This window comes from Copidosoma floridanum, unplaced genomic scaffold (genome assembly GCF_036245765.1).
Source record: "Copidosoma floridanum isolate Cflo_tuat_1 unplaced genomic scaffold, Cflo_Japanese_pri ptg000014l, whole genome shotgun sequence".
Taxonomy (NCBI): Eukaryota; Metazoa; Arthropoda; class Insecta; order Hymenoptera; family Encyrtidae; genus Copidosoma; species Copidosoma floridanum.
The window spans coordinates 152415-175501 of NW_028321891.1; the positions used below are offsets into that span (position 1 = coordinate 152415).

General features: G+C 38.2%; 1 protein-coding gene across 4 annotated transcripts in view; it reads left to right on the forward strand.

Annotated features, from left to right (window-relative positions):
• The window catches only part of Syn1 (Syntrophin-like 1), a 143598-nt gene that overhangs the window by 64706 nt on the left and 55805 nt on the right, over positions 1-23087 (forward strand). For all 4 annotated transcript variants that reach the window (XM_089591957.1, XM_014360254.2, XM_014360252.2 and 1 more), the window contains one exon: positions 7522-7710. In XM_089591957.1, the coding sequence (XP_089448083.1) occupies positions 7522-7710 (189 nt within the window). The remainder of the gene's footprint in view (positions 1-7521; positions 7711-23087) is intronic.

Consider the following 23087-nt stretch of genomic DNA (forward strand, 5'->3'; position numbering starts at 1 on the left):
TAATAATAATAATAATAATAACAATTAGTGGACACTTGGTGAAAATCGACAGCTGCTGTGTTTCGCATGAAATAAACAATAACATTTTTTTGTAACTCTGTCGTTAATAATTTATTGGGAAAGCCCAAATTTTTATTAATGCTTAATTTGAAAGAAAATTTTAGCAGTAATAAAAAAAATTTAAACCGTAGAAACTAAAAATAATAAATGATAAAGCGAACAAAAGAGATTAGACGAGTGCCTTGAAGCCCACCTGGGATGTGCAAAAAATGCTTGATTAATCTGTAACCATGCTGTTTTCTCTGTTCAACAATTAACTGCAGGATAGTTACTTGTACTTAAATACGTAAAACAGCTCGCGAAAATTTGCGCAATAGCCGATCCAGTTGTTGCTCAACATCCGTCGTCATCGATCAATGAGATTGTGCCAAACTTAACACATTTAACACAGTTTAGCAAGTAAAAAAAAGCATGTCTCGCAATACATATATCAATTATTGTAATATAAAAAACTCAAATTTATTATCCTCAATGGCTATTTATAATCTTGCCTCAAGTTGGCTTAAGTTGTACGATTTTTACGTGATCTACTGCGGCACAAAAGTTTAAGTACAGAAAACCGTTGCGTGCAACGTAAAACAACATTTCCCCTTGCGTCCTTTGCCCACATTGAATCATCACCAGAACCAAATGTCACTAATGATTAAATTTATTTTTCGTTGAGTGAGAGAAGTTGCTCAATTAAGTACGACCTCCGTGCGAAAGATGAGAGCTGCAGAGAAGAGAAAAATTCTCGAAAGCCGTACGAGACGCCAGAGATATGTTGTTGTTGTGCCGTACATTTTCTGAATATTTTTTTTTCCCCATCTCTCTTTTGTTTCCCATTCCTCGGAAGCTTGCAAATCTCTCGCGTTTTTCGATTTATTGGAAGGCGTATTTGCTGCTGCCGCTCCCACGTCATGATGCCGAGAAAAAAAAGTCGTGCGCTCGGGCGAACGAGCGACAAAGCGAGAGCAAACTAAAAGTATATAGGTAGCGAGCGTTAGAGAAATTCGAGATTCCAATGTCTCGCGCGACAGCGAGAATCGACAAGCTGAGCTGCGGGCCTTCGGAAGGCGAAAATAGCTACTCTGCGGAGGCAGTAAAGGGTAAAAGGGAAATTTGGAAAATTGCGACTCGGCGGCATCGTTTCGTTGTCTCTTGGAGCTTCGGGGAATTTCCTTTGTAGATTCTAGTGCAGCATTTCGATGCCCTGGCAAAAGGTGTCGGATACAGAGAGGGGACTGGGGGAGGGGCAACTCACGAAATGCTCCTGGTATACGTTCGTACTTTCCATTTTCCTTCTACCGGGCATGTATCCCGTCGTTTTTTTGGCCCCTGCCTTCCAATACTTTTGCGCGCATTCTTGAATGACCTTTTAAAGCCACGTCGAATCCAATCAATATGTTTTATCGAAACGCTTCTTGTATCCTTGTCGTTGTTATTCTTCTTCTCATACACCCGCAATAATATAGATCAGGTGTACTGCTCGACAGAGGAAACGTGATGGACAATTTTTTGTTTCATCAATCAGATGTACGATAAATGAAATATCCAATGAGCACCGTTTGGCACGTTTTGGTGCTTGTTGGGGGAAAAAAAAAAATGTAATTTTTCGTGTAAACGTACAAGTCAACGCGGTACCCTACTACTCGTACAAGCGCAATTTGCCAGACCGTACGGGCAAAGTGCAAAATCGAAACCACATCAGCAGTTCTCGTCCAACTCGAGGTACATATGTATATGTATACGAGAGAGGATTCAGAAAAAACAATAAAAGAGAGAGAGGAAGCTCTTTTCGGCTCGTAAAGGACAACGGAGCGCGAGCCGGGAGCATCGGCGTTTCGGGGCCGCTCGTGTCCGGGGAGCAGTGTGGACTCCGTCCTGTGGGCACTTTGCGTCGGGGGGAGATAAAAGAAGCAGAGAGAGGTGGGGGACGAAACCATTTCCGCGATGGTGTTCTATCTGAGTGAGTGCCGATTTCCAAACTCCAGTTGTGTAGGTAGTGCGCGTTCAATTCGAGTCTCCTGTGAGGGGGGTTGGGGGTACAAAAAGTGCTGGTCTCCGTGAAATGTACAATACACGGTCCATAAGGGGATCCAATCTTGAACATTGGAGCCGAGATGATTGACAGCAGCACCCTATGCGAGTCGTGTCGCCAAAGTTCTGCGTTCAACGATTAACACCTGTAAGTAATAATAACACTCTACCGTTCTGATGACATGCACTGTTGACCGTTGTGTCGTAAACTTTGGTGAACCGTATAAAAAGTATCGGACTTGAAACTTTTTTTTTTTTTTTTTAGTTGGCCAAGACGCCTCTGGAGTGGCCTGCACAACTGCGGCTATGAGCAATTTACACCGGGTTCTTGGTGGTTATCGTAGGTCCTGAAATTTTATTGGCAGGAGACATGTATTACAATATTACATTTTTTTTTTTTTTTCTCACTGCGCATTAAATTTTTACGTGGCTGCTACTGTTCCTAAATGTAAAATATTATATTTTAGAGAAAAAAAGAGACCTCGATCCTTGGATGACTTTTGAAGGAAGCAAAATCATAAGTAAGGAGAAAAAAAAAAAAAAAAAAAAAGAACATTAAATAATAAGGGAGGCGAAAGCTTTAGCTGAGAGCACCAGGTAAAAAATGAAGCAACGATACCTGTAGCGATGGAGGGACGATAAAAAAAAGTCTCTTACCGGATATTAAAAACAGCTTGTATCTCGAGAAAACGGAGATTGACTTCCGCAAACCGATTGCCCGTTCCCTCTTGTGTACCAAGCTATCATCCATGTCTTCTCATACAGTTTTTGTTTATTCTAGTACTTATATATACATCTAGACAGAATTAATAAAAAAAATATTGGATACTCTGATCTTATACATACGTATTTTATAAATAAAAGTTCGCAGTCTATTATTAAGTGTATCTTAATTTTTTAAAAAGATTAAAATACTAATTATTGTTACTTTTATTATTATGAATATTGTTATTATTGTTGTTGTTATCATAAATTTTTATTGATCTTGTAACTTTTTTGGACATTGGAAATTTTGATTCGTTTTATGATTTAAAAATCGTGATCTTTCCAAGCATTACACGTACATTACATACCTGTAAAACACATGAGTATCATCGTTTAAGATACGAGCTTACACTACCGGAAAACTAAACGCGATAATCGTGCAGCTACAAAAATTGTATATTATACTATCAGCATATCACAGGCACAATACAAGAAAGTTAAAACATCATTGAAGTTTTAATAACAAGAAATACAATATTACAAGACATAAGAATTACAATACATAATTTACTATAAAGAACGTTAGAAAGGTATTAGTAGTTGACATTGAAAAATTTGGAAGTGCCAAAGATTTACCAATTAATAATTATCATCTTTTTACCGATATATGTATTTATTTTAAAAGATACGGCCACTTGCAATTTTGAGTTTTTCAAAGGCGAAAATTATTAACTTCAGAAAATGATTTTCAAAAAGTAAAAAAGTGCTGAAAGGAAAAAATTTAGAAAAAAATTGTTTGTACTTTCTCATGATAAATTACCGTCCTATTCTCAATATCAGCTTTATTTGCTAAGAAACGACCACTTAAGGTTCTGAATTATTCCAAACTTACAATTAAAAAAGTTATGAAGGTATCAAAATTACGGACATTATCATACTGGTCACCTTTGATTATATTATTTTTAAGCTGAGTTTTCACGACTTATGTAATTTCTAAAAAAAATATCGCCCTACGAGAACAGATAATGAAATAGGTGGAAGGAGGAAGATACTCTCTCTCTCTTTTTTTTCACCCATGGCTCATGGCCAGTGTTCATAAAACTTTGACCAACTGAAAATTTAATACAAATGTAAATCTCTGCCACTCGGTGTAGAACAAAGTGGTCCAAAGTAATTTGAGTATTTGCCCCGCCTTGCAATTAAAAACGACTTTCCATGAAACTGGAAAATTTTTCGTAATTTCAAACCGTAAGACGGTGCAAACAGGTACTGCGGAGCGTGTAGATGCGGGACGCGGGAAGTTGATCCACTAGGTACGAGTCACAAAGTCCAACGATGCGCGAGGGTTATTGTACAAAGTTACACAAATATGACAGCTTGAAATTGTCGAGTAAATTGTGAAAAAATGTACACTCCTGAAATGTGCTGTTTCAACATCTATTTTATTTTCAGCGTGATACTTTTTTTCTCCTAGATTTGTAAGATGAAGGCGCCATATTATTTATTAAATTCACTTTGGGTCAGAGAGGAATGCTGTTGTGCTGGGGATGCCGTAACACTTTTTCAACAAGTATATAGGGAAGGCTGCTGGGCAGGTCACGTTGATTTGCCCTGATACGAAATCAAGAGGAAAAAATCGTTATAAATACCCGTACCCGTAACGCTGTTTGGGAGGAGGAAAGAAATCACATATCGACACTGGAGTTTGCGGGTTGAATGAAAAACGGGGAAGCGCAAGAAAGTGAAGTGGCGGGTATGGTTGTGGTGTCATACCCATCTTGCTCGCGACGGCGCTGCAACGTCTGTCTGCGCTCATACTTGGGTATAATTCAATAGGTAACCGGGAAATAGCAGGACAAATGGCTGTGGCGGTAGCGGTAGTGCAGCATTCTCAGAGTTGGGTCGGAAGCGCCAAGGAAATAACAAATACCAGTCGGCTCAAGTGGATGAATAATTTGTCGCGGCATTGGTAATAGGTATATTACACAGCAGTCCAGCTCAGAATCGAATCATCGAATCATGCACGGTGTTGGCAAGTTTTGTGCCAGCCGTCGCTCGAGCAGAGCAGTTTATACCAGCTGTTTCTGCCACGTGTGTGTGTGTATATATATATATATGCTTCAGGTGACAGGACTTTGCGTACTCTGAAGTGGTCCCGCTCTAAACACTCTGCGTTGATCGAGTTCAGGCAACGCTTCGTGGCACAATGCATGTTTATCGCTGAAGAAAAAAAAAGTTGTCCAATCATGTTTTGAGTAGCAGTCATTGCATGTACCCTTGATGGCGTTCACTTGCTCCTTTTTTCCGTCTCCCCATCTGTTTATTCATTTATTTGTTTCGAAATGGTGGGGCTTACTTGTTGACATTGGCTTCAAAGACACCCAATTTATTCGAAGGGGATCCAGACGCACGGCATCAGGGGAAGCTCATATATTGGAGATTTGGTTGGATGGTGAAAAAAATTTCATATTCAACTTAAATGTTTTATCAAGGTATAAGTAATGATAGTAATAACAGATAATATCACGCGGGATATTATCTATAGAGTTACCGAATCGGACGTGCCAATTAATCAATGCAGCGGTCGTTCGAATGCAGAAGGCGATGCTGGCATGAAATTTCTCCCGAATAAGCACTCTTGCCGAAATTGACCAATCTCGCGTTATCCATCGGCTCAGAGTTGGAGAGCAAAAACTTGATGAGAGGGGGCGGGGGAGATTAGATAGACAGCTACGGCACAACTTCCAGCATTTTAACGATCGTATTTACTATCACCTTCTCCCGTTGTACTCGCACCTCTGCACCCTCGACTATACCTATATTATAGTATTTTAAGTGTAGAGTCATGATTATACCACTAAAAGGAGAAACAGAAGGAGGATAAAGTGTTACGTTTATCTTAATGGCAGCGATTTTAACGCCCGATCCATTAATGGGGGTGCTACACTGTCACGTCACTTGACAATCGGACGTTCGTTTAAACTTGCTTCCTCCTCGTTCTACAAATATAGGCATCCGCCCCATGAGCGTTTGATGAATAGAAAGACTTGAATGTCGAAAGGGTGTACCGTAAATGATTAATTCCCCGTAAAATACTATATCTGATGACAATGCGTACAACAAAATCACATTGTAGCGTTCAGTACCTATCGATAAATATGTTGGACCATCAGCCAAATCTTTTACTTGGTAAAACGTTGCTCGCGTTCAGCGAAGCAAAAAAACCATCAAAGATACAGTCAATAATAATAATTAATCTGGGGACTTGTAATGTTTAGCATAACACAATTCCAAGTACACTGAGAAAAAAAAAATAATGAAAATTATAGCGAAATTCCAGTAAAAATTACCTTTCCGCACAGTAAATCGGACGCCAGCTGGTAAAGAAGAAAAATTATTATTTTTAACAGTAAAGACTGTTGTTTCAACAGTTACAATTATGGTTAGAACAGTAATAATTTCGATGCGGGAAAGTAAAGTTTATTAACCGATCCTTTTAAGGTGTACTGTTCCCACATCGAAATTATTACTGTTCTAACCATAATTTTTACCTTTCGTAATATTTAAGCACTAGCTTGGAAATTTGGCACTCCAATCTCACGTGGTTTTTTCTTCGGGTTTATGAAGGCAGGTCAAACTAATGAAGATTAACAAAGGAAAATGAGGTGTTTGGTGTCAATATCAAAATGCTCAGTGCTAGTTGGGTTCTGTATACTGTATCCCATATATTGTACACTGTATAGAACAACGACAAACAGCAGCTTGGAGAATGAGATGGAGGGAGAGCTTTATCTACTGTTGGTTCAGGATCGAGAAGGAATGAGGATGCGGCAAATGGTAAACACCACCCTCTCTCTGTTTTGTACTGCCTTCTCTCGGGATCGCGTTCCATTGCCTCCATCGACCACCATGTATGGGCACTTGATGGGCATACCGAGCAGACTTTTGAAACGTCAGCGTCAATTGTCCATTGCCGTGCAGGTACCTAATTATCTGAAGGATTGTAATACAAATTTTTCATGTGAAAATCGAGTGAAAATAATTACAAAAAGAAAAAAGCAAAACAACTAGCTTGCAGTTTTTTTTCCCTACTATTTTCTTCTTTCAAGATTTTTACATGCTACGTAACCACGTTATATTATATACTCGAACCGATAATAAATCATTGGATTTGATCGATTCTGTTGATACACGTCAACAAGATTTTAATTGTTTAGAATAATTGCCCCTCTCTCGGCGTAATACCCGTGTTCAAACTTTTCTCTGCCTGAATTTTCCAATCATTTTGGGCTTATCCTTAAATACATACATGTACTCGTATACTACTTGTACACATCAATATTTAAAGGTAAAATTACATTATATAGCTCTAAGCTCTAAGCCAACTTTAAGTATATTATGTACCTACTTGACCATTGTCTTCTTAAGCGAGGGCTACTTCCTTTTTTTTTTTTTATTCTTCAACTTTTACAGAGGTCCATAGTTTATCGTAGTAGGATCTGGAAATTCAAGAAAATCGTTACGGCAACGATCCGTAAGGATCTATGAATAATAATGTATCTTTTGAAAAAAAAATTTCTTTTTTTTTACAATACGCTGTACAGTTACAATAATAATAATAATAATAATAATAACAACAACAATAACATTAATAATAGTGTTGTTCTATTGTAAACACGAGATGAGGTATAATTAAATGGGATTTGTCATTAATTATTATTACGATTCGTATTGCAGTAAAGTACCTGCGCGAGGTGACGCCCTATTTTCGCAAGGCCTCCATCATTCAAGAGGTTGGCTGGGAGCTGCAGCGCGGCTTTCTCAGCGCAGCACCACCGCCACCCAAGTCGCCACCTCGGGCTGATACACGCTACTTGCCCCTTCAGCTGTGTCGGCTTACGCGGGCGCACCCGTCATCCGATCTCGGTAAGTGACGGCCCTATTTATTCCCTACAGTATATATTATTTTATTACAGTATATATTATATACATTATATATATATATATATATATTGCGATACATTGCATGTGTTTATTACATTACAAATTTGTCAATAGTAGATTTCGAATAGACTATATTTATTCACATTTAAGGGTATATTAAGCACATATTTCTCTCTCTCTGTCTCTCTCTGTGCAATACTAGCACGGTACGTGGTGGCACAGTTGGGTTGAATTTTAATCTTTTTTTTTCTCTCTCTCCAAACGCGTGGATTAAATAGATGATACAATACACATATATAATAACTCTCTGTAATCTCCACTTTTCTTTTATAATTTCTCACCTGCAATCGAGAGAGGATCCATATGGCTAACAATGCCTTAAATATTAAAAGAGGAAATATTCACCACGCTGGTGGTGGACTACTTAAAAACCTCTTGTCATTTACTCGTACAATGTCGAGGAGACTGTCGTCGTTGTGAGTCGAGATTGTCGAGAAAACAGAGAAGTGGTGTGTGTGTGTGTGTGTGCGCGCGCGTGGGAAGGGTGGAGACTTTGTAATGTAGAGAGAATAGGGCCATCGTCCGATCAGTAGGGGCTGAGAAAAAAAAAAGAAAAAAAAAAGAAGAAGAAAAAGCAATTGAAGACGTGCTGTATCTTGCGCCTGTATCTCTCACATCCCTTTAACTCGGGCCACAAATGTGGACGCACGCTCCCCCAAAATCTATCTAACCTGCAGCTCGAGATAGGAGTTTCCTCACTCTGACGAGTCTAGTCGATGTTATTTCGATGGTGCAATAGGCTTGGAAGCAGGAGGGGCGCACGGGCAGAAAGTATAATAATTGTAGGGACGGGAGCCGATTTATATACGAGAGATTGCATTTTATTCAGCATAATTTCGAGTGCTCAGGCTGCCCAGCTGCTGACTGCCTACCGAGTGCAAAGTTTCGACTTTTAGTGAGTTATGTGAAACTGAATTTCAAAGCACTCCACCGACGGTCGTCCCCCTTCTTTTTTTCTTCGTCTTCGATTTTTGCGAGCCTCCTCCTCGCTCCACTTTTACTCCTTCAGAGTTTACGTGTGCCAATAATGACGGATCATCAATAAAAATAATCCATGCGCATTTGGTCCCCTTACATTTGCATGTTACTTGTTACGAGTCTCTTCTAGAGGTAGCACCTTATTATCCGTGGCTTTCAACTTTCGAGTACAATCATCATCATCATCTTCGTTACATAATGAATCATTACGTTTTGTGCGAATTGTTGGCGCTTGTCTATAGAATAACGAAACAAACAACAACATATTTTTATCTCGATTTTTATGATTTACCTATTTTTTTTTTTACGGTCCTGGCTGTCTTTGCATCGTTTTTCTAGGTATACGTGTACGTGTTTAATGCGAAACGATCAGCATGATTGATATTGTATATCGTATACGTGGTTTATCAGCAAGTGGAAGTGTCTATCTCCTTTTATTTTTATACATGGCAGTTTTTTAAGAAATCACCAGTGAGGCTGAAGTACCAGTGTCTGAATATTTTTATGGAAATTTTTTTTCACTCTACTTTTCATGAACACAACACTTTTTACAACAAAAGTTTATATATTTTTTTCTGTTGATTGCAAAATACATAGCTCTATTAGGTTTTGTGCAAAATAAGTTGACTCATTTTTAATTTAACTTTATAATATTGCATTAGATCAACACGTTTAGGTACTTGGACTGATGGTACATTTTCGAAATAGTACTCACGAGCTCATGGTTGGTAAACGAGGAAAAGTCAATTGTTATGTTTAATTAATATTTTATATATTTGTTGTGTATTTTGAGCTTTCAAATAAAAAATTTTTTTCTGTATATCATTCGTCATGTAATGATTGCTTACTAACCTGTACGTTAAACACAAAAGAATTTTTATTAGAGGAAATGTTTACAACAAATGACAATTCATGTTCAATACAAACATGTTGTAGACTTGAAATTTTTTAAAATTTATACTCCCAAGTTAAAAAGATGACGAAATGTGTGTGTTCACCACTCGGTTTCGCCATACTACGGATTCGACTTTATACACACGATTCGCGGTGTATGTAGCGAACAGCAGCATACATAGGTACAAAGAAAAGACGGAAAAAGTAGTCGAGACTGAAAAGTTAATTACTACGGAATGATTGCAGTGCCGCGGAGCTCGTTTGCTGATTAATGAAGGCGCGCTTGCGATGAAAAGACTCAAAGAGAAATGAGAGCAGTCCCCAAGTCATTTACGATTCACACGAAAACAGCTAACTCTGTGTGTGTGTCTATGAATCTATAACCGTCAGCAATTTAACATTCAGTCTCATCATTTGCCACAGCCAAGATCTCGTTCTCATCTTTAAAACTCCGCATGCACAACTATAGCATAGACTGCTGAAAGAAATGGAGACTCAAAGTTTTTTCTGATCACATCAAGACGTGTGAATATTGGCGTAAAAATTAACGCGTTACATACATTTATGTCACTCATTTCACGTTTACCCATGTAGAGTTCAAAAGTTCATGGCGAAACTTTGGCTAAGCTTTGTTAACTCAAGTTTGAGATTTTCTCATTGCCCAAGCTCAGCCAAAGTTTCGCCAAACATGAACTTCTGCGCAAGTTTGGCCAAACTTTAAATTTTTACGCGGGGCCCATCATACGGTCTGTAGATAAGTGAATAGTTACAGATATACTACTAAACGAAAACTATTGATGTTTATTATGCTTTTAAATTTTGTTGAAAAGTTAAAATAATAATAACAATTATTGACATAACTAGTGCGGGAAAGACGACTACGGGTGCACGAGTGTCCGGCGTTATACCGGTAATGGCCACGAGTAAGCAGTTTAACGTATAACCGTGGCAAACTTGCTAGTTATTTATAACTAATAAATAATATCATCCATCAGTCTCGATAGTCTGTGTTGAAAATTGTAGTTGGGACTTTTTTTTTTTTTTTTTTTTTTTTTTACCATTGTTTTCGGAACCCAAAACTACTTTTGAATAAACACCGCGTAAAAATGTACGTTATAAAGACAAGAAAGACTATATTTTTGTATTGTAAAAATGATTCCTTTTTTTTAAATCGGTGTTGTGGTGTAGAATAAGCATAGTAGAACCGAGTAGAACAGCTAAACAATACACCTATAGGTAAGCGCGAAAAAGAAGGCTCTGTCGAGAGCGTGGAGCCTGATAAGAGAAAGAGGACGCTCTGGACGGGTTATAGGTACTACCGGGTAGTAAGGATACTAAGGATAGGTTATAGTAGTCACGCGTTCTCACCCGAGCCTCATTGTAGGTACATTGCACCATCACTGTATATATATATATATATATGAACGTGTACACGCATGTATTATTGTACAGTACAGGGTAGTCGCACTTAGACAACGATGGCGCGGCGGCGGTGGTGGTCATGCATTCGAAAGCTCGTCAATGGCATGCAGAAATGGCACCGCCGGAAACAGTTAAGGACGTTCGGTAGAGATAGCGGGGGGGAACCATTTGCGGGGCAAGGGGGAAGTAGCGATGAGTGAAGACTTGGCATCGCCGCACGGGTCTCCAATGTGTGACTATCATCATGTAAACACATATAAACACATATGTACATACATCAGGAGGTGTGCACTCTGTAGTGTCTGCATTTTCTGGTGTCTGCTGCGTCGGTTACGGCAGCGTATGTGTATATTTGTAATGTATTTGTGCTACAGATGTAAGTATTTGATTTTTATTCGTTATAAAAATGTAATAAAAACGAGTAAACAAGTAAAAAGACTTGTGACAGATATATGTACACACAATTATATTCTCGTAACTAATCTAAATAAAATTCTTGAATTTTTATGTGACTTAAAACGTCTCATTGAAAGTGATATGTTAAATAATTAAGACAGACTCTAGTCTCTGCGATTACGACAAGCATGTGATTTTGTTATCTTGTGTAAAAAAAATTGTACTGTATAAAAATTACAAATTAAAAATTTCATTAAAAAAAATAAATATGTGTTATTATAATACATTGTTTTGTTATGGGTATGGGTACGAGTGGAACCTATGTCCATACACTCACACATATATATATATATAAGCTTATGTTTTATACAGAAATACATAAATATCTACCATAATATTCAAATATTTACTGATTCACGTCCTGGAACACTTTGAATTTCCCGCTTCTTGCGACGTTGCCGTTGCGTTTTTGTCGAACTATTATTTAATTTTTTTATTCATAAACTAATCAGACGATCGTCGCGAAACTTTGTGTACATATAGTTAATAACATTATCTGTGACATATAAAAAAATTGGAGACATTCATCACGCCAATTTTTTAAAAATCGAGTTTTTATAAGTTTTCCCATAAGCGACCGTGTTAAAATGACTGAACTTTGAAATTCAATATCTCGGAAACGAAACAGACAAACCACTTGAAATTTTAAGTTCAGTCTTTTTAAGGTAAATTCATTGTAACAACAATAAGAACGTCTGGTTGAAATTTCAAAAAGATTCATCACAGGGTTCTATCTCTACCGAACGTCCGTAACGCCGGGCCGTCGGTGCTCGTGCTCGGCGCCCATGCATGCACTGCGGAAGTTCTCTCGCGCTCCTCCTCCCATGACTATACTGCTACTACCAACTGAACCAACCTCCACGCGCGTCCACGCGCACATGCGATCGATCTGCGGTAAAACAAAGCTAAAGCTCCCTCCACGAGGATAGAACTTCGGAGATTGGGACAGAAACGATTGCATGCACTTTCGATTCCCTTGATTATAATCGTCGTTACCTAGTGTGTGCCCCTCTCTCCCCCTTTCTTCTCATCTAGCACATCCTCCTCCTGACGTCTCGCTCAATTTTGCCTCTCGACTTTATTCAACGTTAACAAACCCGACAACGGCGTGATACTGCAACCGATGATAATTGAATGGACGAGTCACGCGATGCACATTAATAATCAACACTGAGCCAACAGCTTTCAAGCCCCCCCCCCAGGAACTAACAACTCTCGAAATAAAGTTTTTCCAATTCGTTTGCATCGAGATGACCGGTGAAAAAAAGTGCCTACCTGCGTAGCTTGGGCTTACCGACCGGAAAAAAAAAAAAAAATTCGTTGAAACGCGTAGTCGATCCACGAACTTGTATAAACATGCAGCGCTGTACCCGCTGTACCTATCGCTCGAATTAAATTGAGCAGACGATAAAACGTATACAAATGACAGGAGAGGGTTGGGGGGGGGGGTACAGAGAAGCGAACAGCTCGGTAAAATAAATTCGGCTCGCTGGTTCACTGTAAGGTATGAGATCAATATTTCGGTTTCTTTGCAATTTGAATGCGGATCTACAGCATTTGAGAAAAAAAAAAAAAAAAATTTACCAATGAGACAATGAGATGTTTCCAAACTCTCTATTTTTTTTTTCAACACGTGTTTGTCACGAATAATTGTTGATTGTAAATGCTTCACGCGTAATAAGTACCATTTTTTTCAAAGTCTTATGGGAAAATAAAATATGAATCATCTTCGCTACTGTTGTTTGATATTCGGTATTTACGCCACCGTGAGTATTTGTTCAAAGCCAGTGTTTGTGCAAAATCTCATTGCGACGAAGTTTGGCCAAATTGAAGAATCTGTTTGCAGTCAAACTAGTGTGCCTACAGCCAAACCATTAGCTGTGATTACAAGTCGACCTCCTGGCCCCATCCCTGATTTTCTTTTGTATTTCTGCTAGCAGTAGGTATACTAATTGTTTCTAACAGAGGAGACAGGCACCCCTCATCCATCCATACTGATGCGCACTCGTATTGATAAAAATAGAAAAACGCGTTTGTTTGTTTGTTCGTGCGTGGATTCGTGTGGATATTGCGATTTGATGGAATTGGACCGATCAGCCTGCTGGGATATCGCTATTCGATGGTTCAATATCAAGCCCAAATCTGACGCGGAGCGAGTCTGTCACGCCCCATTGCAATAGTCATGGCAGGGATTTTACTCATAGGTAATGATCGTCACATTTCTGGTTTGCAGAGCGAAAGATCTCGCTCCATTTGTCCAAGCGCTCGATCCATCTCTTGGAAACGTTGCCTCCACCGCCCGTCGCTAATCGGTTTTAGTTGTCAGTTTACGTGCCACTGAACAACCCGATGATAATGATGATGATGATGATGATGACGATGGCGATGAAAATTTTTGATAATGATACGCCATGCAGGCTATCATAAATTTAATGCAACGACTTGGAAAAGAATAGTAATACTCTGAAAGTAAAAGAGACAAAAAATAGTGTTAAATATTTTTAAGTATTGACATAATAATTTATGGAATACCAACTTGAAAGAATTGAAATAAATGTTGAAACATTTTAGTACGTCTTTTGAAAGTTGCCATATCTAATTATACCTTTTTCTCTAGTAAAAATTGTTTATTCGTTTAGATAGTGATGCATACATTTGAATAGGATAATAATAATAATAATAATAATAATAATAATAATAATAATAATAATAATAATAATAATAATAATAATAATAATAATAATAGCAAAATACCAAAGATAATATACCTACACGTGGACACATGGGTGACAGGAATTTTTAAAACGAGATGCATCACGATCGCAGGTATGATTGCAAAAGTGCAAATTATAAGTGTTGAATAAAAACGTTGATGTGTGCCTACTATGAACAGCAAAAAAAGAAAGACGGGTATACGAGTAGCTTTGTGTTACGCAAATACTGACTGCTCTGCTGGCTGGCGAAGCAGTGAAAGGTGTTGCTGGGTTGAGCTGTACTAACCCAAACTGCTGAGACAGCTTTTTTGCAAGCTGTCAGTGGGACTAGATCATGTGGCGATAGCTATCCGCCACCCTGATTTTGAAGACAAGCTCTTCGTTGCGTTTCACAGTAGCTGGGATAACAATAAAAAATATAATTACGACATGTCAGTGTTAAAATTATTATTAGTATTATTTTGGTTTTTCCAAGGGAAACATCGAGGGAAACATAGTGTCCAATTTGAAAATTAAAGTGTATCTCTCATGCTTATTTTAACTTTTATATGTGTATTGGCCCTCGTATGACAAAGTAAAACGCTTTATTAAGAGTTACTTAAAATCACAAATCAATAATGACAATAATAACAATAATAATTAAAAAAATTCCTTTCCGGCAATTAAATTTCAATTTTCATCAGAAAGAATAGTTTTTTTTTTTTTTTTTTCTTAACTTTTTTTGCAAATATTAAAACAGTCAAATTTTTTCTGAAATATTTACCAACCTAATGTACTTCCAATATTATTTCTACCACTGTATATAAAAGCTAAAACGTATTCAAAATCAATCGATTCTTATGTTGCATATAACTCTCGGAAACGTAACTATATACTAAAATTTCTTCATAATCAATTTACCATCACCACGAGGTACGTGTTTAAACTCTTGAATGGCTCAGTATTTTTTAAACAAAATAGTATGTACAAAGTCCGTAATTTACTTTTTTTTTAATGATTAAAATACCATTTCAGAATTAAAACAAAAAAAAAAGTTATGTTTTTATCAACATTTTGAACAATTGAATAATATTGAAAACTACAATTTTCAGGTAACTCATTGTAAACGAGAAAAAGTATCCATGCAACGGTAATTGAGATGTGAGAAAAGAGAAAATTATCTACTAAAAAAGTAATAATAATAATAATAATAATAATAATAATAATAATAATAATAATAATAATAACAATAATAAAAATAATAGTAATGTATGCTTACAATTCGGCATGAGTAATCCATATCATTGTATTGTATGATTCCAAATACCCGAATAATTACCGTATACAAACTGGCAGCAGCAGGTGACAACAGAATATAAGCATATAGTTATACCTGCCGCAAGTAGAGACAGCGAGGAAATAAATATAGAGGTGTGAACAGATGGACGAGCAAAATAAGGGAATAAAGGGAGAAAAGGCAGCGGAAAGACCAGTGAAACATAGATACATATATAATAATGGCATCGAGGGATGGTGTATGTGTATAATATACCTAGTGGTGGGTAGCGACTTGGCTCGTATACCTTCTCGTTTAAAACTCGTTTACGGTAAACCCGTTACTCTCGAGCCGTTGTTCTTTAATGCGTGTGTAAGTACACCCAGAGACACACGCGAGCAAGACACCAGCCGGGAGCTAATAAGTGCACTGGAGAGACACAGGCTCTTCTCCTCCTGCAATAACCTTATTCCTCCTTCTCCTTCGTGTCGTTTTTTGCTTCTTTCCACCCGAACAAAATTACTCCCAAATTCGCACGGTGATGGTCCGGCTACGTTTTGAGTTTTATCTGTACAACTTGGTTGTACTCTCTTACTATACGTATCGAGTCGGTTGAACGAGTGAGAATGCAAAGCCAATAAAGTAGACAAACGAATCCAGAGGAACTCGAATGGTTCACGATTTTATAAAATCATAGTGACTCGGGCGCGTATCTGGAAGGGTTACATCCCAAGTGCCGAGGTGCCGGGCATCACGGTGATGTTGTTGTTGTTGTTGTTGTTGTTGTTGTTGTTGTTGTTATTGTTGTTGTATCATGGCATAAAACGCTTGCAGTCGTCGACTTTGTTTTTCGCTCAACCCACTGCATACTAGTGCACACACTGCTTTGCCTGTTTATCCGTTCTCACGCTCTCGCACTTTTTTTCTCTCTTCGTTTTGCACCTTTTAAAACAGCAACATTTTATCTACTTTATTTTATTTCGCGCAATAAAAACAAAAGACGAAATACAATAATGCTAAGTAGATAAGTATGGTGTGTGTAAATACATATACATATACATACATACATATATACATACATATATATAATCATAATCATCCTACTTGGAAAACATAATGATTTTTACTCAATACAGCCATCGGGGACAAGTTTTAAAAATAGGTGAAGCGGCATTTCGTTCGAATCAGTGCGTCTGTCGACTGTTCGCGAATTTATATTTGAATAAACCGTGACGAGTACCTTACTTCTTACAAGCACATCAGTATACAGATAAATACGTGCGTATAATGACGGATTGTCTTTTGCAACACACTATATCGTACTTATAACATAAATACGTTTTCCTGCATGTTGTGGGCAATACAGTACGAGTTTACGTGGGAACGGCGGAGCAAGCGAGTAGCCAAATAGAATTTTCGATCACGACATGGCGGCACCATTCCGTTACCCTCGTACCTCATAAATTCCTGTGAATAGGTACCCACTGTTCGTTGCTTGTGTAAATATATGTATGTACGTAGTCGTTCACGTGGATGTAAATTTGAAAAATCATCGCCAACTGTGATAAAACGTCAGCGAAGAAAACAAATATGACACCTGCAGCCATATTCGGCGTATGCGATGCGCGGGGATGGAAGTGTCGTCTTCGGGATGGAAAAATGTAATTCCCCTATAATAAATGTAAGGGACACTGTTTACATTGACTATACCGACAAAAAAATTGAGTAATAAAATCCATATTCTACCAGTCCCCAAAATCTCTTAGGTGAGTATCGCCGATGCTTTAATACAGAACCATCTTAGAATTCAATGTTTAAATTTTTATTCATGATTGAGTTGAAGTGATTTTTGTTTTCCTTCGCTTCTCCCTCCTCCTCCTCCTCCGACGACGCGTCATTGGTGCACATACAACAACGAGGAGTACGGAAGGGGGGGGGAGGGTGTCCTGCTTCTTACGTGGAGCCCTTTTTTTTTAACCAGCTTAGAGAGAGACCGGAGCGATAAAATCGATAAATCTACCGCGAGCTCGGTCGCGGGAGAAAATTGCCGCAGTTAAGCTTATTTGCGGCTTCGGGGAATCGTTTCGGTATAAGCAAGTAAACGGGAAACGAGAGCGAGGGAAGAAAAACATTGTTTGGAATTAGTTGCTCTGTACGCCATAACCCTAAAATTTCTCTTCATTCTATTTTTCCCTCAATCTGCGTGCATACCTACCTATTATAATATGACAAAAATAGCACACGTACTTACAGCATAAAAAGTGCATGCGAGGTATTTCGAAGGACGAACGGTTAAAAAACAATCAAGCTGGCTGAATGGTAAGAAAACTTGAGATTCCTCCGAGTGATGATTTTTCGTAAGAAGCGGAATTCACGAAACTCGCAATAAAATGACGTCCGAGACTCGGTGGCAGGATAAGTGAATCTTGAGAGCTTTTTATTGAAGAAGAGCCGCGGTGAAGGCCTTCGAGGAGGAGCGGCGTTTCCACTTCTCCTTCTTAGTTATACTTCCTCGCTCGCTCTCCTCCTCTTCCGCCCTTTCGCGTCCTGCAGTGGCTTTTGAAATATTTACGACTTCCGCCACGCTGAGAAAGTCTCACCGAGATAGCGACGTGTGGGTGGCTAACGAGAAACGATTTCCGCGCGTTATACCCACAATCGAAATTAAATAATCACACGGCACCTCTATCGCGAATCCACTGGTTCTCGACATGGGAGAGGGCGGAGCTATACTTTTTCGTGGCGATGGCGCGGAAAAAGTAAGGGAGTTGCGAGCTATGACCAGATTTTGCTTTATCGATCACGCTTACGTAGTAGTGGTGTACAAGCAACGGTTCCCTTGTGCTTCGACGAGCGAAAAAAGTTGCCATTAAAATGCGCCGGAGGTCTCGCGCTAGCGAGCAAAAGGGGTCGAAAAGCCACGGCCGATTAAGCTAATGTGCCTCGAGGCCGTTTGCATGACAATTCGCTTCCTGTGGAAGCCGCGCACCTCGATACTTTTTCCTCGGCGCCGGAACTTTGTGAAACAATCGTGCATCCGCACCACCTCTCCCTTGGATTATATCGCCACAAGATGCCGCACCGTCCAGTCCATCGCACAAGCTATACGAAACAAACATTAATTTTAAAAGTACATGCAAGTACTTGATGCATAATAATTTATCGGCTTTTATTGAGTTTATTATATACTAACATGTAATGAAAAGGGCAAATGTTGTACGATAGATCGACAGCAACTATTGATAGGTATTCATTAAATGTAGTAAAATATCATTTGGAATGTTATATCAAGAAAGAGCTAAGGTCATAAAGCAAGTCATGGACGCTAGAATAAAAAATTGGTGCAGATTCGGATTGCGGGTTTATGTTGAGGGCTTTATGAAATATACCTTTGTATATATTTAATTTTGTGTATACCGAGTCGATGTTTCGGAGCCAATCATTTTATCAATTTTTCGATACAGTTGAAAAGTTAAAAAATATAGATTTTTGGGCATATTTAATGCCTCAAGGGGAAAAAAAAAAAACTTTTGTCAGGTTCTTGTTAAAACTTGAAACACTTGTAGTATCCCCCCCCCCCCAAGCTTTCGAAAAAAAATGATTCGACGTATTGTGTTGCCGTGAAGGAAGCAGACAAGATACTGCAGGGATGAAAAAAACAATGGAATGATAGGTGAAATACTCATGGAAACAAGAAAAAATGTCAAAAGAAACCATAACTTCAAAATACTTTGTGGATGATAAAAGACAACAGATTCAGGAAAACAGGTATGAGATGCTTACGACGCAATTGTCGATTTTTCTCTTGGTTGCACGGGATCTCTTGGAAAAGGAGAAGGAAAAAAGTCCCATTGGTTCTTTTGATATTACGAATTATTGCCAGCAGCTGTGTAGACGCTGTACTACTCAAGTGTGTGTGTGTGTGTGTGTGTGTGTGTGTATGTATATATCTATCTACCCATCACTTTTGTGAGCGAAGGAAAAGCTCAACCAAGATCGAAGTACGTAGTAAGAGTCAAGATTTTTTCCACTTTTCTCCGATACACATTGTTCTCATGCAACTCAATCCATACGAAGGACCACATACGAGTGACTTTGACATAACACCCAATAACTACCGATTGTTGCACGTAATTGTACGTGTGTGTATTACTAGGGTAAATTTGGGAGACATGTCACCAGTTATGCGAATTTCATGTTAGGCAACACTACTGCTTTCGTTAAGTTAAAAATATACCAAGCTCAGGTGTAGAAATCTCTTTAAATGCCATACCACGTTTCCCCGTTTTTTTTTCATCAGCCACTTGTTTCCTTAAGCTATATCAGCAACTGCTGAAAAATGGCTGTAGTTGTTAAAGAGATTGTTGTTGTTGTTGGCCTTGTTTCGCACAGTAGCGTATAGGTACAAGCTACCAGGGTCCATACCTCCAAGTCATTTTTCCGCGCAAACGGAACAAACGACTCGTACTTGAGTACTTTCCGCCACTCTGTTTTACTTGAATTTTCGGACTCGTTTGAGTCGGCACTCCTTGTACGTTAGCAAAACGATCTCGTTTCTCTGTTTGTGAAAATACAAAGTGAGCTTGTAAACAGACTGTTCAGCTTAATTTACTTAAGGCATCGGTGTGGCGCATGTCACCAATGAACGCGCACCTGGTGCAAAGAGAATTTTTACCACTGAAGGTGAAGAGGGTGTAGTACCTAAACGTCCAAAGATGGATAAATTAACAAACGCCCAAAGTAGAAAAAAATTATGCATTATCCAATAACCTACTCAAGTAACCCATCATAGAAACAGTATGCCCACGTAAAAGTTAGAAGTTACATTTATGGTGGTAGTTTTTGTCATAAAAACCGACAGAAATTTCTTTGCCCCCGTGGCTACTATTATATAATTTTTTTCTTACATGATTAGGACATTAGGCCTGTAAATTATACAAATTAAATATACTTGAGAATGAACTAAACCCGTAAGAGGATATCTTATATCCTGTCATTTTTTAATCCTTTTTTTCTCATAGTAATTTATTAGACTTGTTTCAATACTTAACTTCAATCAACATAATTGTTTATGAAACATTCATGAAAGTTTCTGTGCTGTTTAATTATTACATACTAACTGTAGCTTTTTTACCCTTTTCGTAATTGGTTGAGACTATATATGTGATTTTTTGAGTAGAGATAAATTTTATGGTGAGATTTTTTCAGAAAATAATACTGCAAATGAACTTTATCTGTTTTTTTTTTTTAAAAAAAGCTATAAATTTGATTTCTTCCAAAAAGTGATAAAAAATTATTATTATGTTAAATCCTGATTTCATGTAATAATGTAAAATGTATGGGTTGTATTATCTCATCGTAATTTAAGTGAGTATCGGTTATTGAACTCGTACATAAATTTTTCTTAACTAAAAAATCAGTCATAACCAACTATTATCGACTGAATGAAAGAAAAAAAAAAAAAAAATTGTCGAGCCTTTAATTATCGATGTCTATTTGTAATATATTAAAAATGAGCATACACTCGTTCGATCGTTAAATGTTTACTAAAGGAGTTTGCAATCCGAGTAACATAAATATGCTTCGAGTCCAAGAAAAAGGTTTTCCCGCCATCTCTTTATCATTAAATGAGCCAATTTCTTGGAGCAACTGTAACTGGCTGGTCCAGGGCATGCATGATTTTTTGTCCCCGATGTCATCTTCTCGTTTCTCATAGAGATTGTCCTGGACGAGCGAGCGAGTGATCGAACGAAAGTGAGAAACGATGAGGGCGGAAAGAAGAAATTATCCGAAGGAGAAAGAGGAGGAGTGTGGGCTCAGTCGAGTGGACAGAGAAGAAAAGGGGGAAACAAAAGAGCGAGGGGGTTGGGGGTAGATCGTCGAGTTCGGGCAATGAAACGAGGTTTGAAAACGGCTGTCAAAGTCAAAAGCATCCGGCGCTCAAAAGCGCTCGAGCCTTTTCTCGGGCCTCATCTTCCCTCTGTCCGCTTCTGATGGGCTGCTCCTAATAAACGCGCGACGCTCAGTTCTCACCACAAAGTAGCCCCGCAAACGGTAAACTGCCAACGACACGCTCGTTGCACCCAGACCAATCGGTCGATGCTGGATGCTTTCGATTCTCTCTCTCTCTCTCTCTCTCTCTCTTCCGTAGTTGTCTCACTTACTTTGTTTCTCTTCTCCTTTTGCCTGATGCAAAATTCATTCGTGTCCCACCTCTTTTTCGACCTTTGCCCCCCACTCTCGCCCCTCTGGCTCGGTTTGCTTGACTTTTTTTTTTTCCTCATTCAATCGTCGTTGACTCACTTATTTAAACTCACAATAAAACGTTCTTCTAGTTTAATAAAAAAAAAAAAAAAAAAAAAAAAAAAAAAATATTAATCATGATAATTAATTTGTTTTAAATTTATTGTCATAATGGTCTTCAGCTTAGGACAGCCGTAAAACAGTAGCGCACGAAACGGGGTCTCAAAATTATTTTTCATCCAACAATATGCATACTTGAATAAGTGTAAAAACTCATGCAACTCGTAAACAAAAGCATGCGTAAAAATTTATTTTAGAAATGATTACCAGTGGGATTTTGATGAATGCAAATTGAAAAAAAAAAAAAAAAAAAAAAAACTGCAACAAAATCGAAGACAGCGTGTATGTGGTGGTGTGCCGGCCATGTACTGTTTATCTGTAACAAATGCTATATTTTTCATGCAGCAACTCTTTTACAAATGTTTGTGTATTATATCTCGAGATTTTTCACCCATCAGAGTCACATCGATAATTGTTTCCAAACCAATATATTTTAACACTTTGAGCGCGAAATTTAATACCTCGCATTTGCATATAGGTAGAGTGTGCGAAATGTGAGTACTTGATTTCCCTACCATTAAAGTAATTACGTCGTGCACAAATGTCAAAATAGTCACGATGAGTGATGCTCGTTTCTCTCTCGGGTGGCCAAATCAATACTCGCATTGGTTGCGTTGAGATGGTTTTTCGACACGAGTGCGCGAAAATTTACTTTGCGTGCTAGTGCCGAAATCAAGTAGTATCGAGCACAGAGTGTTGTACCTGTGTAAATAGTATAGCAAATGACGTGACGAGTGTGGGCAAAGTAAATGTTTCGGGTGTGAAATAAGTAAGCACCACTTATACTCGAAAGGTCCGCACTTGGAGTTTAAAATTGTTTTTGCTCCAAAAATCGACGATTAAAATGAAATGTTTACACGTACTGTTTTGCTGGAACTTATAGGAAGCAGTATATTATCCAATAATCCAATCGCCACCACCTATATATAGCTGGCTAAAATTAAACAGCTACAAAGTAACTGTATGCAGCTATATAGGCTTGTGAAAACAACAACCGAAAATCTCTATCTTAATTTACGCACGCAATAAATCGCATGTGCAAAAACGAGAGGGGAAAAAAACGAAAAAAAAAAAAAAAAAAAAAAAAAAATGTTTTGCAAGCGTCAAATCATGCCTCAACCGAGCGGGCACCTACAGATGATGACAGAACTTGTTCAGTTTTTTTACGCCACCGTAGCCAAGCTGTGTAGTAAGCATATATATACAGCTTGCGCAAA